Source organism: Homalodisca vitripennis, chromosome 1 (assembly GCF_021130785.1).
Source record: "Homalodisca vitripennis isolate AUS2020 chromosome 1, UT_GWSS_2.1, whole genome shotgun sequence".
Classification (NCBI taxonomy): Eukaryota; Metazoa; Arthropoda; class Insecta; order Hemiptera; family Cicadellidae; genus Homalodisca; species Homalodisca vitripennis.
The window spans coordinates 48,535,150-48,555,651 of record NC_060207.1 but is presented as its reverse complement, the minus strand read 5'-3'; the positions used below and the strand labels follow the sequence as shown (position 1 = coordinate 48,555,651).

Sequence of the window (20,502 nt, the reverse complement as noted above, 5' to 3'; positions counted from 1 at the left end):
AGTTTTTCTTACCGAGTACCTAAAGACCAACATTATTAGAATGTATATACCTTATTTAGCGTAAAAATTACATGTCATTATGACGGCCTGTCCTTGTTTTCTGCCTCCCAATAGGAAGCGATATCATCAAGGAGGCCACCCTGGTTCCTTTGTACTATTTGTTATTAGGCTATCCATATAAGTATGTTTAGATTAGGTTATCAGAAATATGTTAATGGTAGTACCAAAGTTAAAAGATAACCATCACGAGCGCTCAGGTAATCTAAGCTTGACTTTGGATACTATATCGAGGGATGTTTTTCTTTTATCATCAGAAGTGTGTATGATCTAAGGTCGGGAAAGTACCGTTCGGAAATGCTCCTGGCCACAGTGCAGGCTTCGGTGGTTCGGAACCACGAAATAAGAATAACAACTCTCGAGATAGTACCTTAATTAAATCTCAGATCACGTGAGCGCTCGTTAACTTTTTATGTTTATAATACGTATGTATGTATTACCTACTTATATATTTGGTATATATAGTAGATAGGGACAGAGTGGTCTCGTTAACGCCGACATCGCTTACTTTCGGGAAACAGAAACTAAGAACCGATTGTCATAATGACGATTTCACAGAACGTAGCCTGCAATATTTTATCACACTCTCTTGCTCAGACTCTTTTTTGTTGTACACACAAACTTGCCCTCAATGTTCCAATTTATGTCATTCAGCAACTGTGTTATTTGTCTTCCGATCAAACATAAAAGTATACATTGCCCTTAAGTCTTGTTATTTGCAAATAAGAGTTAACTTTTGTTGGCTGCTGCCCTATTTTAATGTGAATAGTCCTTTGATGCTACTTCACACACAGGCTTTTGATTCTTGTGAGAATTCATATTGTTTTCTTACCAAGAGTCAACTAATCCACCCTATATTTTCCCCCTTGTTATTGCATTTGGATGTTTCCATTTGTTATTTTTATTATATTCAAAATTATGTAATTTTCATAAACTAATATGGAATAGTTGAGATGTTTTATAGTTAACACACCATTTTATGAATAAATATGGTAAATATACAATTGGAAAATAACTATGTAAATTAGACCTTTCCAATAATAATGTGCTGATGCATAACTACTGAAAATCTCATGGGATGAAAAAGGTACAAAAGCTACAAGGTGTGACTAGAAAATAACTAGATTAGTATTGGCGGAGGCACTGAACGAACGCAATATGGCCGGTCATGTGAGTCCCCCCTCCCACCCCTCCTCGTGTTTTGTCAGGCGGCTCCCATACTTATCCTGCCCGTAGCTGATCGTTTTCCATTACCCTGTTCAAGACTTCCGTCGCTTTTTCTTTGAATGCTTCAACAGTCTCAAATTAAGGGTTTTGTTCAAATTTGACTTGACTTTAGGGAACAAACAAAATCACAGGAAGCCAAGTCGGGTGAGCAGTATGGATGATCTAAGACGCGGATGCTATATTTGGCCAAAAACGTTTTCACTGACAAAACTTTGTGAGGTGGAGCATTGTCCTGGTGAAGGTTCCATGACTTATTTTTCTACAAATCATTCTGTTTTCTCTGTACGCATTCATGTAGGGTAGTCAGCATGCTAATGTAGTAATTCTAATTATCGTTAATGTAATCCTACAAGAAGATTCTTGGAGTAATTGGAAATTTTTTTAAAATTGCAGTAATGTTATTTAAACAACACTTTTCAATATATATGTATATTTCTGGACGAGGCCTTTAGATAACAAAGGTTTTATCGTCAGGCGACCATTTGTGGAGTTGTCTACAATGAAACCTTTGGTTCCAAAAGACCTCATCCAAAAAAAAATTGAAAAAAAATAAATTATATTGGAAGTGTGTTGTTTAGATATTATTTACTGCAATAGTTATACAAGGTTACCGATCTTTTCAGTGTTGGCATCAGTTTTTGATGACAATGACCTGCCAATCTGTTTGTCGTCACTTATGCTTTCGCGGCCATCTTTAAATCGTTAAAACCACTCAAACACTTGTGTTCTTGATAAACATGTTGTCAGCGTACATTGTGGTAACATTACAAATGTTTCACTGGCAGATTTTCCAAGTTTGAATAGAAATTTGAAGTTCACATGCTGTTCTTTCTGGGTATTCAATTTTTTTACGATGCAGAAACAAAAGCATGCTTATAACTGGTGCTACAAGCGAAATAAGTATGGGAGCCAGATAAAACATAAGGAGGAGTGGGAGGGAGAGTCAGTTGACCAACCTTACATATCCAGTCTTATTGATTCATTCTGTGGCTTCGCCAATACTAATCTATGTTCTAGTCACACCTCGTTTCTCCCTGAAAAATTATTTTTTTTTATGTTTAGCATCAATCACTAGGACACATTTATGAATAATATTAATAATGCTACATTGTAATGGACACATATATGAATTTTGTTTTAAAAACTTTATTATAATGTATAATTTTGTCTCATTTGTTACTTTTTTATCTCAAATAGCAATAACAAAGCATTACAAAATTGTTTGTTAGGAAAGAAACATTTATATATCCTTTAGACTTATTAATAGTGTTTTGTTTTAACAGGCAGTCTGCAGAGAGCAGAAATGAGTGTCATTATTCGCCTGCAGAACCTGCCTTGGTCAGCCAATGCCCTTGACATCCGTCAGTACTTCCATGGTCTCTCCATCCCTGAGGGTGGAGTCCACATTGTGGGCGGCGAACTGGGAGATGCTTTTATTGCCTTTAGGTACCTGAAACTTGTCTGTCTTTTTTAATAAATTATTAAAATGATAGAACTACAAAGAGAAACTACAAATTCTCCATGATCTGAAGTACAGTAATGTTTTTAACAATTTGCTAAAATCTCTTTAACAAGAGATGTAATCTAAGTAGTCTACAGTCTTATGACCATTACTACAACTTTACAAAAACATACTAAGTTTAACAATCATTATTAATTACAGTATTCTCATTTAAAAAAACCTGTATTCTCTGTAAATATTTGTGGGCACAATTATATTTTTGTATTTCTGTGTGTCTACTCAAAGACAAATTTATTGCGACATGTCTTGGAAGGTTTAGCTTAAAACAATAATATTCCAGAATCCTAATTTGAATTCAATTTTCAATAAAAACAAGCTATAATTAAAGATATTTATATGCATCTTGTTCTGTCTGATGTTACCTCTGGATGTGCAGTACAATGTTAGGAACCCAGTGTTGTAATTTAAAAACAACACTAATTATCCTAGTTTTAAATTAATAAATATAAATATGTTTCGTTCCTTTAAAATCAAATATACTTAGGCTACCCAATGAACAATTTATTAAATCTTTTTAATCATTGATTAAGTTATACTACAGTTTTCTGTGTTATTGCTTAAAATGAATTCATAGTAGTATACAAGCTATTAAAGTCAGAAACATTTGTGAAATATATAATGTATATATGTGTACACTAACATAATGTATGTTAATGTATAGCTGAACTCAAATTGAATACCATTCCATTCCTATTTTAATAACAATACTGTCTTTTTACATGTTTAACTAAACTATATTCAATTCATAAATTTTGGCAAATTTTATTTATTGCATTATTTTTCTTTAGTTTATGTATTTGAAAGATTTTGCACTTGTACTGATAAGAATATTTTTTCTTTTACAGCACAGACGAAGATGCTCGTCAGGCTATGCTTATCGATGGTGGAAAAATAAAAGAAGTAAAAATTAAGCTCTTCCTCAGTTCTCGCTCTGAAATGCAGAAAGTTATAGAAACAGCCCGTGCCCAGAGCTTGAGTTTACAATCCTTCATGCAGATGTCTTCAGCACAAATTCCTGTTGCAACTCCAATGACAGCTACACACATACCACCCACACCTGTTCAGACGGCCCCAGCATTGCCACCCATGCCTCCAGTCAGTCAGATGCCTACAAAATCTGCAACCCCAGAGATCAAGCCACCACCGCTTCCTTCTGTTTCTGCAGTACCAACAGCTCCTACCACCCCAGAGGCTGTCAAAGTTGAAATTGAACAGGAAAAAAAGGACCAGGATAATGAAAGTGTATCTAGTAGAGATGCTAAACGTGGCCGAAGAAATGGACGTTCTCGTTCAAAATCGAAAAATAGATCAAAATCTAGAGATAGATCTAAATCCAGATCCAAATCTAGAGACAGATCAAGCTCTCGAGATAGAAGTTACAGACGTAAGGACCGTTACAGAGATCGTAGGAGGAGAGATAGGAGTCGTAGCAGGGATCGTCGGGACAGAAGAAGGTATAGGGATCGTAGCAGATCTAGAGACAGATCCCGCAAGTCCTCTAAAGATAGAAAACGAGATTATGATCGAATTGATCGTAACAGTTCAGAAAACAGTAATGGTGCTAAGAATGTAGAAGTGCCTGATAAAAATTCAGAGATACCTCTTCCAACAGCAGTTGAGGTACCAGCAGTCCCAACATCAAAACCTGGATTCAGTAATTCTGGTTGGGTATCAGTTGGATCTACTGAAAAACCTACTGTTAGTCCATCTCTCACAAATCCTATTGGATTTAGTATTAGTAAACCAACATCAGCAGCTCCTCATCAGCCTGCACTTCCACGTCCAAGCGCCCCTCAAGTAGTTTCTCAACAAATAAATATGCCACCACATCAGGTTCAGGCATCTCAACAAATAGCTACTACACAACAGAGTCAAATACCTCACCCCATGGTAATACCTCAGCCACCATCATTTCCCCCTATGCCAATGATGAATCCAAATGATCTTGATGGAAGGTTTGGTCCCCCAGGTTTTCCTATTATCAATGCACGTCCATTGAACAACGTCTCAACTAATGCTGTGTTTGGACAGAACCAATCTCAATTAACACCAAATGAAGCAAATAAAGTCATGCAACAAAATCAAACTGCTCCAATACACCCTTCTCTTGGTTGGCCACCTATGAGTGCTCTTCCTTTCACACCTTCACAGCAAAATCCAAGTGGAATGAATTCTTTAGAAAAATCAGTTACTACAGTTCAAACAAATATGGGAATGGGGATGTTTGTCAGACCATTAACCACACCATCTAATGAAAAATTTCAACCTGCTTATCTACAACAAGATCCAAGAATGCAAAGTTTATTTAATACTCAGCCAGCAAGAAATGATTTTAGATCTACAGTGACTCAGATGAACAACTTAAGTCCACAAAAACCTCAAAATTATGGAGAGAGAGATTTTGGTTCTACAAATTCTCGAGATGTGAACTCAAATGCCTGTATAGAAATTAGAAACATGTCTATGAACACAACAATTTTAGATATACGTAGATTTTTCCAAGGATTACAGATACCAAATGATGGTGTAAAAATTATAACAGATAAGAAAGGCAATAAAGTTGGTATGGCATACGTTCGTTTTACAAAATCGTACTTCAAGGACTTGGCTCTTAAAAAATCTGGTCAATCATTAAAGGCATCTGTTGTTGAAATATTACACATTGATGATAATATCTTTGATAAGGCCACTGACTTTTCAGAATTTTCAGGAAACTACTTCAATAACTCACAAGGATACCAAGAGGCCTACAATGATCCATTTAATGAACAAGATGTGCAGTCGGAACCATTCACAGATTTAGTAATACATGATGTACCTCCATATACTAAGGATAGAGACATTTCCAATCTGTTCAAAGGATTTAAAATAGATGATGCATTTGTACTGGCAAGAACTGGAAGAAAAACTGCAACTGGATATGTTAGGTTCCGGACTCCAGCAGAAGCTAGAAAAGCACTGTTAACTTCTTCAAGGCTTACCATTGGTTACACACATATTAAGGCAAATATCTGTTATGAGCAAGAATTTGATGATGCAAGGGATCGTAAAAATATGGAAGAAACTGATGAAGAAACCATGGATCCTAAGGATCTAGGGTATAGTCCTCATGAATCTAGAAGTTCTCGTGATGCTAAGAAGTATTCATTATTTGATTATAATGAAGAGAGACCAGAGCCAAGACCAGACCCAAGATACAATCAAGCTGATAAGAGAGTACAAGGAAAAGGTTTGCTACCAACACCTTCAGTGAGACCGTTTGATCCTAGATCAACCACACAAATGAGCAATTCAAACAATAACTATCAGTCACGCTTTGATAGGCGACAAGATATACCACCTCGCCCTCCAAGGGAAGATTTTCACAGTAGAAAACCATATTCTCGGGAAGACTATCATCAGAAGCTATATCCTAGAGAAAGTCGATTTCAACCAAATCCTAAAGATGAAGGAAGTCGATTCCAACCAAATCTTCCCAGAGTTGAATTAAGTAAAAAACAAACATCAGAAGAAGAATACCACAAGAAATCTCAACAAGCACAAGAAGAAAAGTTCAATAAATCTCAATCACAGCAACCATTAAACACAACAGAACATGTAATGTCTTCAGAAAAACATACACCAATCCAAAATCCTTCTTCAGAATTGACAAAGAACGCTGTCAATGAAAAATTAGAAAGCAAGAAAGTCACTGAAATAAAATTTGAAAAATCTGATAAGGAAGATCAGAACACATCTGAACAAGTTATTCAGAATGAAATCGCTGTAACAATTCCATCTCAGAGTGAAAAAGTAACCACATCTGAAGGGTTAGCACCTAAAGTGGAAGCTGAGGTAGAGAAGTTGGAAGAAGTGACTGTAGAGAAAATTAACCAAATGGAGCAGGAACATCCCAAACCAGTTCAACAAGAGGCTGAAGAAAATCAAGATGACCTCATTGACACTGACTGTATTTTTCTCAGAGGTCTGCCATTTAATGCTACTGATAGAGATATTTTGGACTTCTTTTCAGATGAAGGAATTTCCCCTACACAAATTCATATAATGTTGGATAAGCAAGATAAACCTGCTGGTGATGCTTTTTGTGAATTCAGTTCAGTCGATGAAGTGATCAGAGCACTAACAAAAAATCAAACATTAATGGGCCGAAGTGTAGTGTGCGTTGAACCAGTATCCAGAGAAGAGATGATGTCAGCTCTAGGTGTTGTTGTTCCTCACCCAGATCATACGCATTCTGACTTCCCAAGGGGTTACCCACATCCAAATTTTCACAGGCCTGATCATCGTTATCCTCGTATGCACATTTCAGGAGGGTACCCACCTCACTTTCCACCCAGAGGTAGGGGAAGGGGAACCTTCCGTGGAAGGCATCATCCTCCTACAGAACGGGAATTGGAGTCACAAAATGTAAATGCTTTCGGTAAACCTGGCTGTGTTGTAGCCCTTGAAAATGTTCCTTACAGGGCAGAAGTACAAGACATTCTGGAATTTTTCAGGGGATTCTGTGTCTTTAGAGATAATGTCATTAGAAGATTTGATGAAAGTGGGAAACCCACCGGTGATGCAAGAGTATGTCTTAGTTCTCCACTGGAGGCTCATCGAGCAATAAGGACTTTAAATTTCAGACAGATATTCAACCGACAAATCCATGTAACTTTAGTGCAATAAGAAGTTAAGTGTTGGCATTTCAGTATCTTGAGCCATATTATTTATATTTTCAAAACTTAAAGAATAATTGTTGAATTATGTTTTACTTATTACATGATTTTCATTTAAGTAAAATACATAAAGAAATTAGTTTTTATACAAATTTATTGAACTAATCGCATACACAATGTACTATGTAGCCTTTCTTTCTGATGTTTATGTAATTAACATCCAACACATGGATAACCAAATTTATTTGCATGAAAGGAATCACTGTAGTAATAAAATAAGCTTTACAGTAAAAGTAAGAAAAAATAGTTGACCAAAGATTAAAGAACTATTAGGGTATATTTTATGTCAAAGTTGATACAGACAAGGAAACAATGTTTTAAATTGTGTACAACTGAGAAGATTAAACCTTTTTATTTATATGCTATATGCTTAGTAAATCAAGAATATTTACATTACTACTTACAAACCAGGAATATTAAAAAATTCAAAGAAGATGTTTACAACTGTATTGTTTGTTTTGAGTCAATGTTAGCACATTGTATGAAGTGGTTAATTTTGTGTATAATGTTTAATTAAAGATCTCATATTGGGATGAATGTTCCATTCTGTACATAGTCTATGTTATTGTTATTCTTACTGTAAATAGCAGTAATCCAACTGTTTCTTTTTTACATACATCATAGTTCACATTATTAATCATTCATAAGTGTACACAAATTTAATTTTTAAATAGTACCTATGTATATATTTTTGATGACATCTAGGGAGATTTTCAAATAAAATGCAATACAATAACAACATTGTGTGATTTGTTAATACAGTATCTACTCCTGAATTTTTCTATTAAGAAAACTACATAAAACTACTTGTCTACAATTATTCTTTTTCACAAGTTTAAATTTTATTAGTATCAAAAGACCACCTTGAATGGGATATGACTTTACAAATTGTAGTTTATGCTCTTTTGAAGATACCAGGAAATGTTCTCAAACAGAGATCTCACCTGTTATCCAACCAAGTAATTGTGATTATTGTAATTAATTTCAACAAAAGATTATCAATTGATAGCTCATCTAATTATAAGATTAGCACATAAATCTACGTTTCACGTGGTCCAGATATTTTAACAAGATTTGGTTGGATGTAGCTCAGATTTGAAGATGAGCAAAAATGATTAAATTTTATCATGACCATTGACCAATAAAAGTTATTTCAATCACAGAGTACAATACTTTCTACTTTAATAAGATAAAAATTACCATCCTGTTTTAATAATAACATTTGAGTTGTTAAGTGTACAAAACAATGTTTTATATAGGGATCAATTTCAGATGATAACCCAAGAGAAAATTATAACAGTCTTCCTTCTGGGCACTCAGCAGCCATACAAATTAAAACCACAATTCTATGCATGATGTTGGAAAAACGGAATGATTTTAAATATTGCAATACATAGTAGGTGTAGTAAGACGAATTATTGCACATTATTGATATTTATAACATTAAATTGATATCCTATGATGCTCTATAACTAAAATTTTCAGTTTATAGTGGTTTTCTACAATTTAATACTCTTTTATTCCAAAAACGTAACCTTAAAAATGTCCAAATCATTTTTCAATTTTGAATTTAGGTACTTTATATTGTGTCCCGTAAATCCATTTACTATCTCAGATGCTTTTGACAACAAAAACTGATATGGTTTTCTTTTCAAAATTTTTATCGGTTTCTAATTTTTTTATATATTCTAGAAGTCTATTATTTAGTCTGACTCCTGTTTGTGATAGATGTTTTTAAATATATTTAGTTTGTGTTGTTGAGATAAGGGATTGAACATAATAACATGTGTTGTTCCCTCCAAAAATTTACATTTACATTTCGATGGCATTATTCTTTCAAAAATAGGAGAGAATATTCTAGAAGATTCTCTAGCAATATATGCGTTGGTCATAATTTTAGTTTTGTGTAATAACTGAGAATTTAAGCTTTTTATTGATAACACTTATTGAAGATCTGTACTATCATCTGATGAATAGCTGAAAGTTATATAAAACACAGACCGTCAAAATTAAAAATGTCCATTATACTTTGACATCTGTAACAAGAACAGCAGCACCAGTAAATCTCCACAGCATGGATATGTTGCTTCTTCTTCAAAACTATAACTTTACATAAGTAATAAAGTAAACACCACAATTTTACTAAAAAACTAACCAAATAGCGGGTGATCACTGGCCAGTATATAAATATTCAACTGCAGGTGTTCAGCAGAATATTCATTTTAAAATCGTCTGTCTAGTTTTCAAAAACCGATTAACTTTCAATGAGACTAACTTTACAAGGGGAGCTAAAATGTGCCTAAAAAGTGTTTCTTTGCCATTATTGATGATTTATTATGTATTATAAACCCTAAACCTTATTTTTATAACTACCATAGAAACATAATACATTTTTGTAAATTTAATGTATTACAAAAATACAAAATAAATAACGGTTACAACACGGTGTATGATAATGTAATGTGTTTGTAAGTCTTAAACTACTGCCTTGTAAGATTGTAAAAAGAGTGGTTGGAAGTCTTCTGAGTTCATGAAGGTAGTTTGTATTTAGATTATTTTCAGTCTCTTGGAGTAAAAGTTTGGTATAGCCTTAAAATTTACTGGTAGGACTGAAGAAATCTTGCATCAAATGGAACAGGTATGCCATTCATGTGTGAAACGTAACTTAAAGTTCAGATTAAGGCTGGTATTGCAGGGCAAAAAGAATATTCAGAACAAGGGTTTCCTTGTCTACTCCTGGCGTAATAAATTTTATTCCTTTTAGTGAACCCTCAAAGTTAAAAAATGAGTATTCTAAGTATTTGCCACAGGTACATTGAAATTTTTTTCTCACTTGGCGTTCGATTCGTCTATGAACTGAGTCTGCCTCCATTTGAATATGTCCTGTTAAATATTTCTGTTCTGCTGTTATATTTTTTTTTAATTTAGCAAGATTAAGGAGAGCATTGGCTAGAACAATACGTAGGTTTTAATACCAACACCCATCACTGTATGACGTAATTACTTTATTTTCACTTTGTAACAAGTACTGGCTTTCTTTAGTTAGGAGATTTAACCTATTGAGCTAAAAATTAACCTAGCCTCTCTAGGACTAAATGTTTCAATTAATGTTGGCAAAAATTAATTATTAGTCCTACAGTTAAATTAGTAAAATGTTCAGGACATTTTGTTCCATTTGTTGCTCTACAATAATATTCGTTGCTTTCTGAAAATATTCTTTTTCCAGATCGAGATTGATCAAAAAGATTGTTTTACATACTCTTAGTGTTGATTCGTTACATTTCAAAAAATAACCTAAATAGGCTGTCTTCGAGTTTTATCCATTTCTGGTCTATATATTGCTTTTTCTGGAGGCTTTATCTTTATAAGAGTAGAGATAAAACCTTTTTCCTTCAAAGATATTTTCCAGAATTTATTAAATATCTTTTGTCGTACTTCCACTTACCATAAATAGTTTTCTTGCCTAAGTACGTTTTACTTAGTTTCCTTTCAAGTTTGTTTTTATTTGCTGCCCATTCTTCTGAAAGTACCTGGCGAAATTCTTTCGTTTTGTTTTAATATCAGAATTAGCTTCATCTTTAGTTTGAACACCTTCAATTGTTTGGTCGATTTCTCCAGCTTCCACTATCTTCTCGACTTCAATTCTTCTACTAGCCTAGTTGTCTAAATTATTCCACTACTTGCTCGACTTCAAAGTTTTCTACTGCTTATCCAGATTTTTCGACTATTTACTAAATGTCATCGAATAGATGAAACTGTAATCTTTTATCAAGAACACAGTCTTCTGTAAAGTTACCATCATTATAAATTATAATGATTATATAACGTAGGAAATGCCCCAACGTAATATTTGGGGGAAACGAGACACCTTAGTTGTCTTATAATTGTTAAGTTATGTGTTAATAGTCCAATGTGGGAACATATCAGTTTATTTCCGTAATTTTATCTTTTGAATGGTATGCTTCCTCAGACTGAAATAATACAAGATATTGTAATAATACTGCAGTACTTTACATTTTACACAGGTTAGGTGGTTATAGGATAAGTTGTGCTATAAAATATGAAACAACTATAAAGCAGCTGTTATATTATAAACTTTGGTTGGTGGTAAAAAATAATAAACAGTCACGACACTTACAAGGCATTTCTTTTATTTTATAAGGAATAGTAAGGTCAAGGTGGAGTTACATCTTTTAAAAAGTAACTTTTAAGATGAGAAAAAGACGCAACTCCTGTTCTATTTTTACGGGGTTATTCGATTAAAACCTGTATCCTGATTGAAAAACGTGTTTTACCAATAAACAGTACATTAATTTACCTAAAGGACAATAATTATAAAATTTATAGGTAGTTGACAGACGATACACTTAACAAGAAAACGTTGTACTTTAAATTTCTCTTTCCACTAGTAGTTGTATCCTAACTTTCAAGTCTTAGCAATTCAGATACAACTCTCTCAAACAATAAATAATTAATGTTCAATTAATTTCCAATTAATAATTCACAATAAAACAGTTCAAATTAAATATTACTAAATTTCCAAATTTCAATTAACAAGTTATTTAAAAAGTTCAATTTTAATTAATTTTTCTTGCTAGTTTGAACCAAATGTAACTTGTATGATTCTATTGTGCTCTATTGTTCATCGAGAATCAGTTATGCAGATTGCTCTGTAGTTTTTATGAATTAATTTTTCCTATAAAAAAGACAACAAAATTAATTTAATATCAGATCTGGAAGACTATTTCAATATAACGTACAGTACATTTGGTGCTTACCTCAAAATCCCTCGCGGAAAAAAATACGATAATAACCAAAAGAAGGGCGAAAATTATGAGTTGGCGGTTTTATAGTTCCCCTTCCTCTCTTTCTGATGGACATCCGCGGCGTTCTCTCATTGGCCCAGCCTTATCCAACTCAAGAACAAGAGCCTTCTCAGATCTAACGTAATTGCAGAACAAGACAAGTTCTGATCAATTCAAGGCAGTGAACCCCCTTCCTAATAATTTAAAATTACCAGCACTAACTTGCCAAAGGATTACATATTCGTTTTTATCCTAACTTCTGACAATCTAATTAAAATAAAATCCCAATATTTCTTTCCCAAAATTTTCATTTAATTTAAGTTTTAATTTTTAAAAATCAACCAATGTAGCTTTAAAAATGCTACACCACCCCACGATATGACACGATAAAGTGCAAGTAAGTCCTAGCCATACATTTTGCCTACCGATACACGCTTTTGTGTGCACTTGTCTAGTCACTAACATCAGTTAATGAGATTACGTACTTAAACTGCTAATAGAATATTATTTTAGATATAATATATAGCAAGAAAAGAATCTGTACGAATAGGACTAAATTTTATTACTAGTAACGAGAAGTTTGAATTTGGTTTTTATTTAGTTTATCGTTTCTTTTCGAGGCGGCTGGGTCGCTTAACGTACGTTGGTACCAGTGTTCCTTAGTTTCGGACTAGGCGTGATTAAGTTTAGTTTTTATCTAGTTTCTTTTCGAGGCTGCTGGGTCGCTTGACGTAAATTGGCATCAGCTTTCCTTAGTTTTGAACTCTAGTCGAGCTAGGCACGATTTCGAGCTAACTAGTGTTCGCATTTAGTTTATCGTTTCTTTTCGAGGCCGCTGGGTCGCTTGATGTACGTTGGCCCCAGCGTTCCTTAGTTTCGGACTAGGTGTGATTAAGTTGAGGTTTTATCTAGTTAACATTTCTTTTCGAGACCGCTCAGGTCGCTTAACGTACGTTGGCACCAGCGTTCCTTAGTTTCGAGCGAACAATTGTTTGCGTATAGTTTTATTCAAATTAGCGTTTCTTTTCGAGGCCGCTAGGTTGATTGATGTACGTTGGCACCAGCGTTCCTTAGTTTCGAGCTTGAGTTGAACTAGCAACTGTCGTGTTAGGGAACGTTTAGGTTGGAGAACCGTCATCCTAAAGCAAATGCTGACTCCTTCCCTTCATTTCCGAGTCGACGATGATGAAAGCCTGTTGAACCGTTGATCATCGGTAATGTATTTGCTTCGGCTTTTGGTTTTACATTAATTCGGGTCTCAGCTGAACTTGGAATCTTCATCTCCCTTTCGAACCCTGGATTTTACCCCTTTCGGCTGTTCTTTCCGGTGTCTTAGGGTTATATAGTATTATAAACTATCCCTACTCGACCTAACCGTTATAGAGTCAACCGTTTTGGATATACCATTGCGAGATACACAATCATCGGTCGATAGTTTAGTTTATATAACTGATAATTATTTTTTGGTCCATCTACCTTAACTAGTTATTTTAGCAATAAGAAACATAAACTATCCGATGATGAGTTATGGATGGGGCTTAGCGAAATTAATTGTGAAGGAATAACTGTCTTAAGTCCTAGCGAAAGCCTTATTAAAAGATTTTCTCAAAGTAATTTACAAAATAATATTTTGATGAATCTTACAAATAATAAAATGGTACTGGCACCAATTAGTAATTCTCGATTGAATTTAGATACTGACGTTAATAGCGAGGGAACTCATTGGAGTCTAGTAATTATTATTGACAATATTAATCAGAAATACTACCATATGGACTCCCTACCAAGTCTCAACTATATACACGCCCTTGAGTTTTGTAAAAGCATAAATTCTGTTTTAATGTTTCCTAAATTTATTTTTAAACAAAAACAGCGTAAAAGCAATCAGACGATTTTAGCTGTGGTTATGAACTTATAAAAAATGCTAGGGCACAGGCACAGTATTACTAGTTCTAAACTAGTAGCAATTACAAAACCATTTTCAGATAAGGAAGAAAAAAGTTACCTCAAAAAGCAAACATGTAACACAACAAAGAAAAAAATTTTAACAGAAAAAGCAAAACATATAGCTCATAGTTCACTCAAACAACATTTCTCATCAACCCCTAATTTATCTGGAGAGTTAAATGTCTAAGGAGTAACCATGAATTCGGATAAGATTCGTCTACATGATTTACAATGTTATAAAGTGAAGAATAAAATAATAATTATAAGTGATAGCCATGTAAGAGCTCTAGAAGGCCTGCTTCAGCCTCGTCTGCCCAATCATAACGTCATGGTTATGATAGCTTTTCTCTGAGAATAATTCTCATTCGGGGAGTTACTCGGCCTAGTTCATCAGGAAGCTCGTGCATTGTCAATGTTATACCTGTAACAAACATCTCCTCTAAAATACTTTCCACTGCCTTGTCGGACCACGAGGCCCAGTTTTCATCGATCGTATAAGATAATGAATTCAATCAACTGCAAAATTGGTGAGACCCAGTTTAGGAATTACTCCTCAGCAAATATTACTAAGTTTTCTGACCTCCTACAACACGTGGATTGGTCACATGCGGTCTTTTCTAGAAGTGATGATGGTATTGATAAACAACTTTCTTTCTTCATGGACATTTTTGTTAATAGCTATAACTTAGCTTTTCCTTTAAAAAAAGAAAGACGAGTGCGTAGGTCTAGACCGAGGTGGCTGACTTGAGATGTTGTCATTGAGAAGGAACGGTTGAAGGATCTGTATTTGCTTCAACGGGATTTTCCGTTGCCTCTGTATCAGAGGATATACAAAGATAAGAAAAGAGAGTACAGAAATCTAATTTTATTTGAAAAGAATTTAGTGGCGGGATTTCATATTGAAAACAGCAACACTGGTAGAGCAGTTTGGAAGATTATTGCTGTTCAGGCTGGAATAAGAGTAATATAAGTATCGAAGGATTGGAATGCAATGGTTCGGCTGTTTCTGAACCAGATTGTATAGCTTCTAGGTTCAATGAACATTTTATAAATGTATGCCATGATGTGAACACCCAGGGTACAATGTCAGCTGTGCCTTCTCTCTCTAGAATTACATGTACCTCTAGTATTTTTCTCGCCCCAGCCTCTCCCTTGGATGTTAGGAGTGTAATCGGAGGCCTAAAAGCTAGTTCTGCTTGTGATGCATTTGGAATTTCCCCATCAGTTGTCAGGGTGGTTGCTGATCCGATCTCTTATCCTTTAGCACTTCTTTTCAATATCTCCATCCCCCAAGATATATTTCTTTCAAATTAAAAATGTGCGAAAATTGTCCCAATCAACTGATAGATCTTCGGTTAAACAGTATAGACCAATTTCAATACTTCCTAAACTGAAAAAAATAATTCACAATAGACTTACTGATTTTTTCCTGGTAAACCTTTCACTATCACCTACTTAATTCGATTTTCTTAAAAACAGTTCAAACCACTCATGCAATCGATGAATTTCTAAGGACTGCACTCTCATCTCTTGATGCAGGCAGAAGCACTGCTGGCATTTTTTGTGATCTTGCCCGTGCTTTAGTCAACCATTAGCGTCTTTTGGAGAAGATAGAGCTTCATGGTGTCAAAGGTATGCCTCTTGAGTGGTTTCGTTCTTATCTTTCAGGTTGTTCTCAATATGTTGAAATTGCCAATAAAATCGTTAAGGGTAAATCTAGGTGTTCCTCAAGGTTCTATACTAGGCCCTCTTTTATTTATTGTGTACGTAAATGACCTGAACAAATCGATCAAGAGCCACTTAGTTCAATACGCTGATGACACTAGTGTCATTATCCAAGCGGAATCACCAAACACCCTTGCAATCAACCTGCAAATATATCTATTCAAACTTATTTAAAAATGTGATTGTAAGTTACCAGATACATTACTAAATATTTTAAATGTTAATACTTATAATTGACGGACTTGGTTGATTGATATGCCTTTGATTTATCAGAAATAAGTTTATTCCCTACAAATGGGGAGACTCCCTACTCTCCCTGTTGAGTTATATGATTACGGTTTTATTCTTAATCGGTTAGCAGTAAATGAAAGTAACGACTCAACAATTTTGAGGACCTAGTGTAACCTAATCATCCTAGATGAATTAAATCCTCAGATTGTAATATTAACCGAACATGATATGAAAAATAATGAAGTGAATAGACTTAATATACAAGGGTACAAAATTAACAGTTTTTACTGTAGAGAGAACACTGCTAAAGGAGGAGTCATGATGCTCTGCCAGGAGGGTTTGAATTGGAAGCGGGTGGAAGTACCTAAATCTTTGTCAGACAGATTACTCGAAGAAAAACAGTTTGAGTTTGGTGCTTGTAGCTATAGAGTTGGTTCCTTTAAAATGTTGGCTATAGGGGTATATAGATCGCCTAGGTCAGACTGTGTAGTATTTTTAGATAGGTTAAACATATTAGTTGACTATTTTTTTAAACAATTTGATTATATAGTTATAGGGGGAGACGTTAACATAAATGTTTTAAAAAATGACCATGAACTCAAATTATTCAAAAATATATTAAAAAGTCACAACATGAGGTATCTTATCAATTTTCCGACAAGAGTAACAGAAAATTCTGCATCAGCAATTGATAATTTCATAGTAAAAAACTGTCATGATTCCTTACTAACTGTAGAGGGGGTAATAACCTGTCTCTCAGATCATGACGGACAATTGCTGCATATTCACAATCCAAAGATAAAAGTCGAAAAAAAATTACCTATAAAGCGCGAAATACGCAAGTTTTCAGCCCAAAACATGAGTGAATTTAATAGGCTCCTAAAAAATGAAGCTTGGGAGAACGTTTACATGGCCTCTGTTGAAAAAAAATATGACGAGTTTCATAATACTTTACAGTATTATTTTGATATTTCTTTTCCTAAAACCTTAGTTACTGAAAAAATTTGTAAACAAAATTGGATTTCAGAAGATCTTAAAAATGACAAAAAAGAACTAATACAATTGGCTAAAAAAAACTAGAGGAAAGACAAATGCTCTTTTAAATAAAGACTTGAAACAAAGAAAATGTGAGTATAAAATAAAATTAACACAAGCTAAAACCGATTATTTTGAAAATAAAATAGAAAAATCTACAAATATACAAAAAACAGTGTGGGCACTTATTAACTCTGAAGTTGGGCAAAAAAATCAGAATGAAATTAAAAACATCTCTTTGCAAGAGGGAAATAAAAGTTGGTATAGTCCTAAAACTGTATCTAATGTATTTAATAAATACTTTGTACATGTAGTTCAGGGAGATCAGTGAATTTAGTTGTCAAAATACAGAAGTTAGCGAAAAGGAACAAGCACAATGTATTAGAAAAGGTTTTAACTTTAAATTTATTGATGCAGAGGAGGTGGAAAAAACCATAAACTCAATAAAGAACAAAAACTCTGCCGGATATGATGAAATCCCTATAAAAGTGATCAAAAATACCAAACAGTATTTAATCCAAATTTTAAGCCACTTAATAAATTCATCATTTGTTTCAGGGATTTTCCAAAATCAGCTTAAAAAATCAAAAATCATACCAATCCATAAGAAAAACTGTCCAGAAACTGTGTCAAACTATCGCCCAATTTCCCTTCTTCCGATAATTTCAAAAATTTATGAGAAAATAGTTAACAAACAATTAATAACATACCTAGAGGATTCTAAATTACTAATATTCAGCACGGTTTTAGACCACAAAAATCAGTAATAACCGCTGCTGTATCTTTTGTTGAGTCTATAATCGAATCAGTAGACAAAGGTGAATATACAGCAGGAATCTTTATGGACCTATCTAAGGCATTCGATAGTGTAAGCCATTCTCACCTGATAACTAAATTACAATCATTAGGAATACAAAAAAATGCAATTAAGTGGTTTCAATCGTACATTTACAATAGATGCCAATTTGTAGAAATTACCCATAGAACGCATGAAAATAGAGTCTTAAAGGTTTCTTCAGAAACTGAAATGATTAGATATGGTGTCCCTCAGGGATCGATTTTGGGCCCTCTTCTGTTCCTCTGCTATATAAATGATGTAGGGAGCGCACTCACACGTGCACCCCAAAATAATCTGTGTCTTTATGCAGACGACTCAAATCTTAAAGTAGCAGCCAATACTGTTGAACAGGTTGAGATAATAAGTTTCATTGAATTAGAAAATATTGGAACTTTCTTTAAGCAGCACAACTTAATGTTAAATGCTCAAAAAACTAACTTTGTAAGATTTAAAACACACAAACAACAAACAGATATCCGAACCATTAATTACGTACAACTCAGAAGAAATTGAGAGTAAAAAAAGCACACAATTTCTCGGCCTAACAATAGATCAACATTTAAGCTGGGACAAACATGTGGATAAAATATTATCAAAATTAAGCTCGGGGATATTTTCTCTTTATAGTATGTCGTTTTTTTGTAACCAAAAAACACTAAGAAATATATATTTTGCAAATTTCCACTCTCATTTATCTTTTGGAATATGTCTCTTTGGTGCAACGACAAAAACAAATATGGATAAAATTCTTAAACTACAAAAAAGGGCAATTAGAATTATATTGAGACTAGATTACAATGAAACAGTAAAGGAGAAATTTAAAGAATTACAAATTCTAACAATATATGGCCAATATATTTTTGACACGATTCTAATTGCAAAAAATAATCAAATAAGTAATGAATTAAATCTTGAACCTCATCCATACAACACCAGAAATAAAAAATACATTGTAACAACTCATCACAATTTAAAGTATTATGAGAAAAAACCATCATACATGGGGCTGAAATTTTTTAAACATCTACCCACTAGTATAAAAAATTTAACTAATCTGAGAATATTCAAAAACACAGTTAAATGTTTCTTGATAAACAAGGCATTGTATTCTCTGGAGGAGTACTTTTCCACCTCCTCATAGATTTAGATGTACTTACTTATATTAGTAGTTTTAAGATGTACAGACTGCGAGTCTTTGGACACTATTCAATTGTATACTTAGTGTATATATCTGATGAATAAAGATTGTTTGATTTGATTTGATTGATTTGATTTGATTAATGCATAAACTCTATAGTTTTAGTTAGTTCCATATGATGTTAAGCTATTTTTCATGGATAAGAGTTTTTAAATGAACTTAATAATAATATTGTAAGTTTTAACAATCATTCAAAATAATATATATCTGGTTTCAAAAAAATATCAAATTTATTCAGTTGGCAAGAAAAAGTGAATTAATGGCCAATGGCCACCGCACGGCTAACCTCAAGCTACATTAATCTGTTCAATTAATATTTTATGCTTACACTGTGACACTTGTACATACCAACACAAAAAATATAATATAGTTATAGAACAGGTAAAGTAGCTACAGTGTAAACAAAACTGTGAGAGTGAGACACAATCCACACAGCTGATAAAAAGATACAAGAAGATACTGGTCCCACTCCCCGCCGGAGAAGGGCCCCTTCTGCGCGGTACTGCTAAGAATTTTACTTCTGCGCAGGTTTCTTTACGAGCGGTTGACCTATAACATAGAAGCAGCAAAGATGGCTACTTCGCTGTGAGACATACTTAATATATGGTGTTGTGGTCTGGGGTGGCACATCCAATACCAACTTAACTCGTGTACTCACCATACAAAAGCTAGTTATAAAATAACTAGCAAACCTAAGAGCAAGACAAAGTTGCAAAGAATTTAAAACCTCAAAATTTAAACAGTAATCTCAATTTACTTACAGGCAGTCATACTCCATGTTGATAAATTAAGACTCCAAAAGAAACAAGATAGCATACTCATAACACTAGACACTTATGAATTCCCGTTGCAAAACACAGGACAGCTCTTTATGGAAAAAAACCATCATTTATTGGGACTAAACTCTACAACTGTCTCCTTCTTAACTTCAAGCTACTGACAGGTGAAGCACTGAAACATAGATTGAACTCCTGGTTGGCAGTTAACTCGGTCAACTCAACCGAAGAGTTTGTACACAGCATCTAAGATAGCAGACTTAACTAAAGAAGACAATATATATTTTGCAATAATTTCAACACATTTGACACAATTTTCTGTAATTGATATTCACAAATAATGAATTATTCTATTCTATCCTTGATGTTGTCTATATAGACGTCATGCAAAATTTCAAATCTATTAAAGATTTTCAGAGAGTT

At 33.8% G+C, this 20,502-nt stretch overlaps 1 protein-coding gene across 2 annotated transcripts in view; it reads left to right on the top strand.

Annotated features, from left to right (window-relative positions):
* Positions 1-8,263, top strand: part of LOC124361016 — a 126,269-nt gene extending 118,006 nt beyond the window's left edge. For both annotated transcript variants that reach the window (XM_046815055.1, XM_046815059.1), the window contains exons 3-4: positions 2,568-2,730; positions 3,652-8,263. In XM_046815055.1, the coding sequence (XP_046671011.1) occupies positions 2,588-2,730; positions 3,652-7,474 (3,966 nt within the window). In that variant the 5' untranslated portion in view covers positions 2,568-2,587 and the 3' untranslated portion in view covers positions 7,475-8,263. The remainder of the gene's footprint in view (positions 1-2,567; positions 2,731-3,651) is intronic.
* Positions 8,264-20,502: the final 12,239 nt, after the last annotated feature.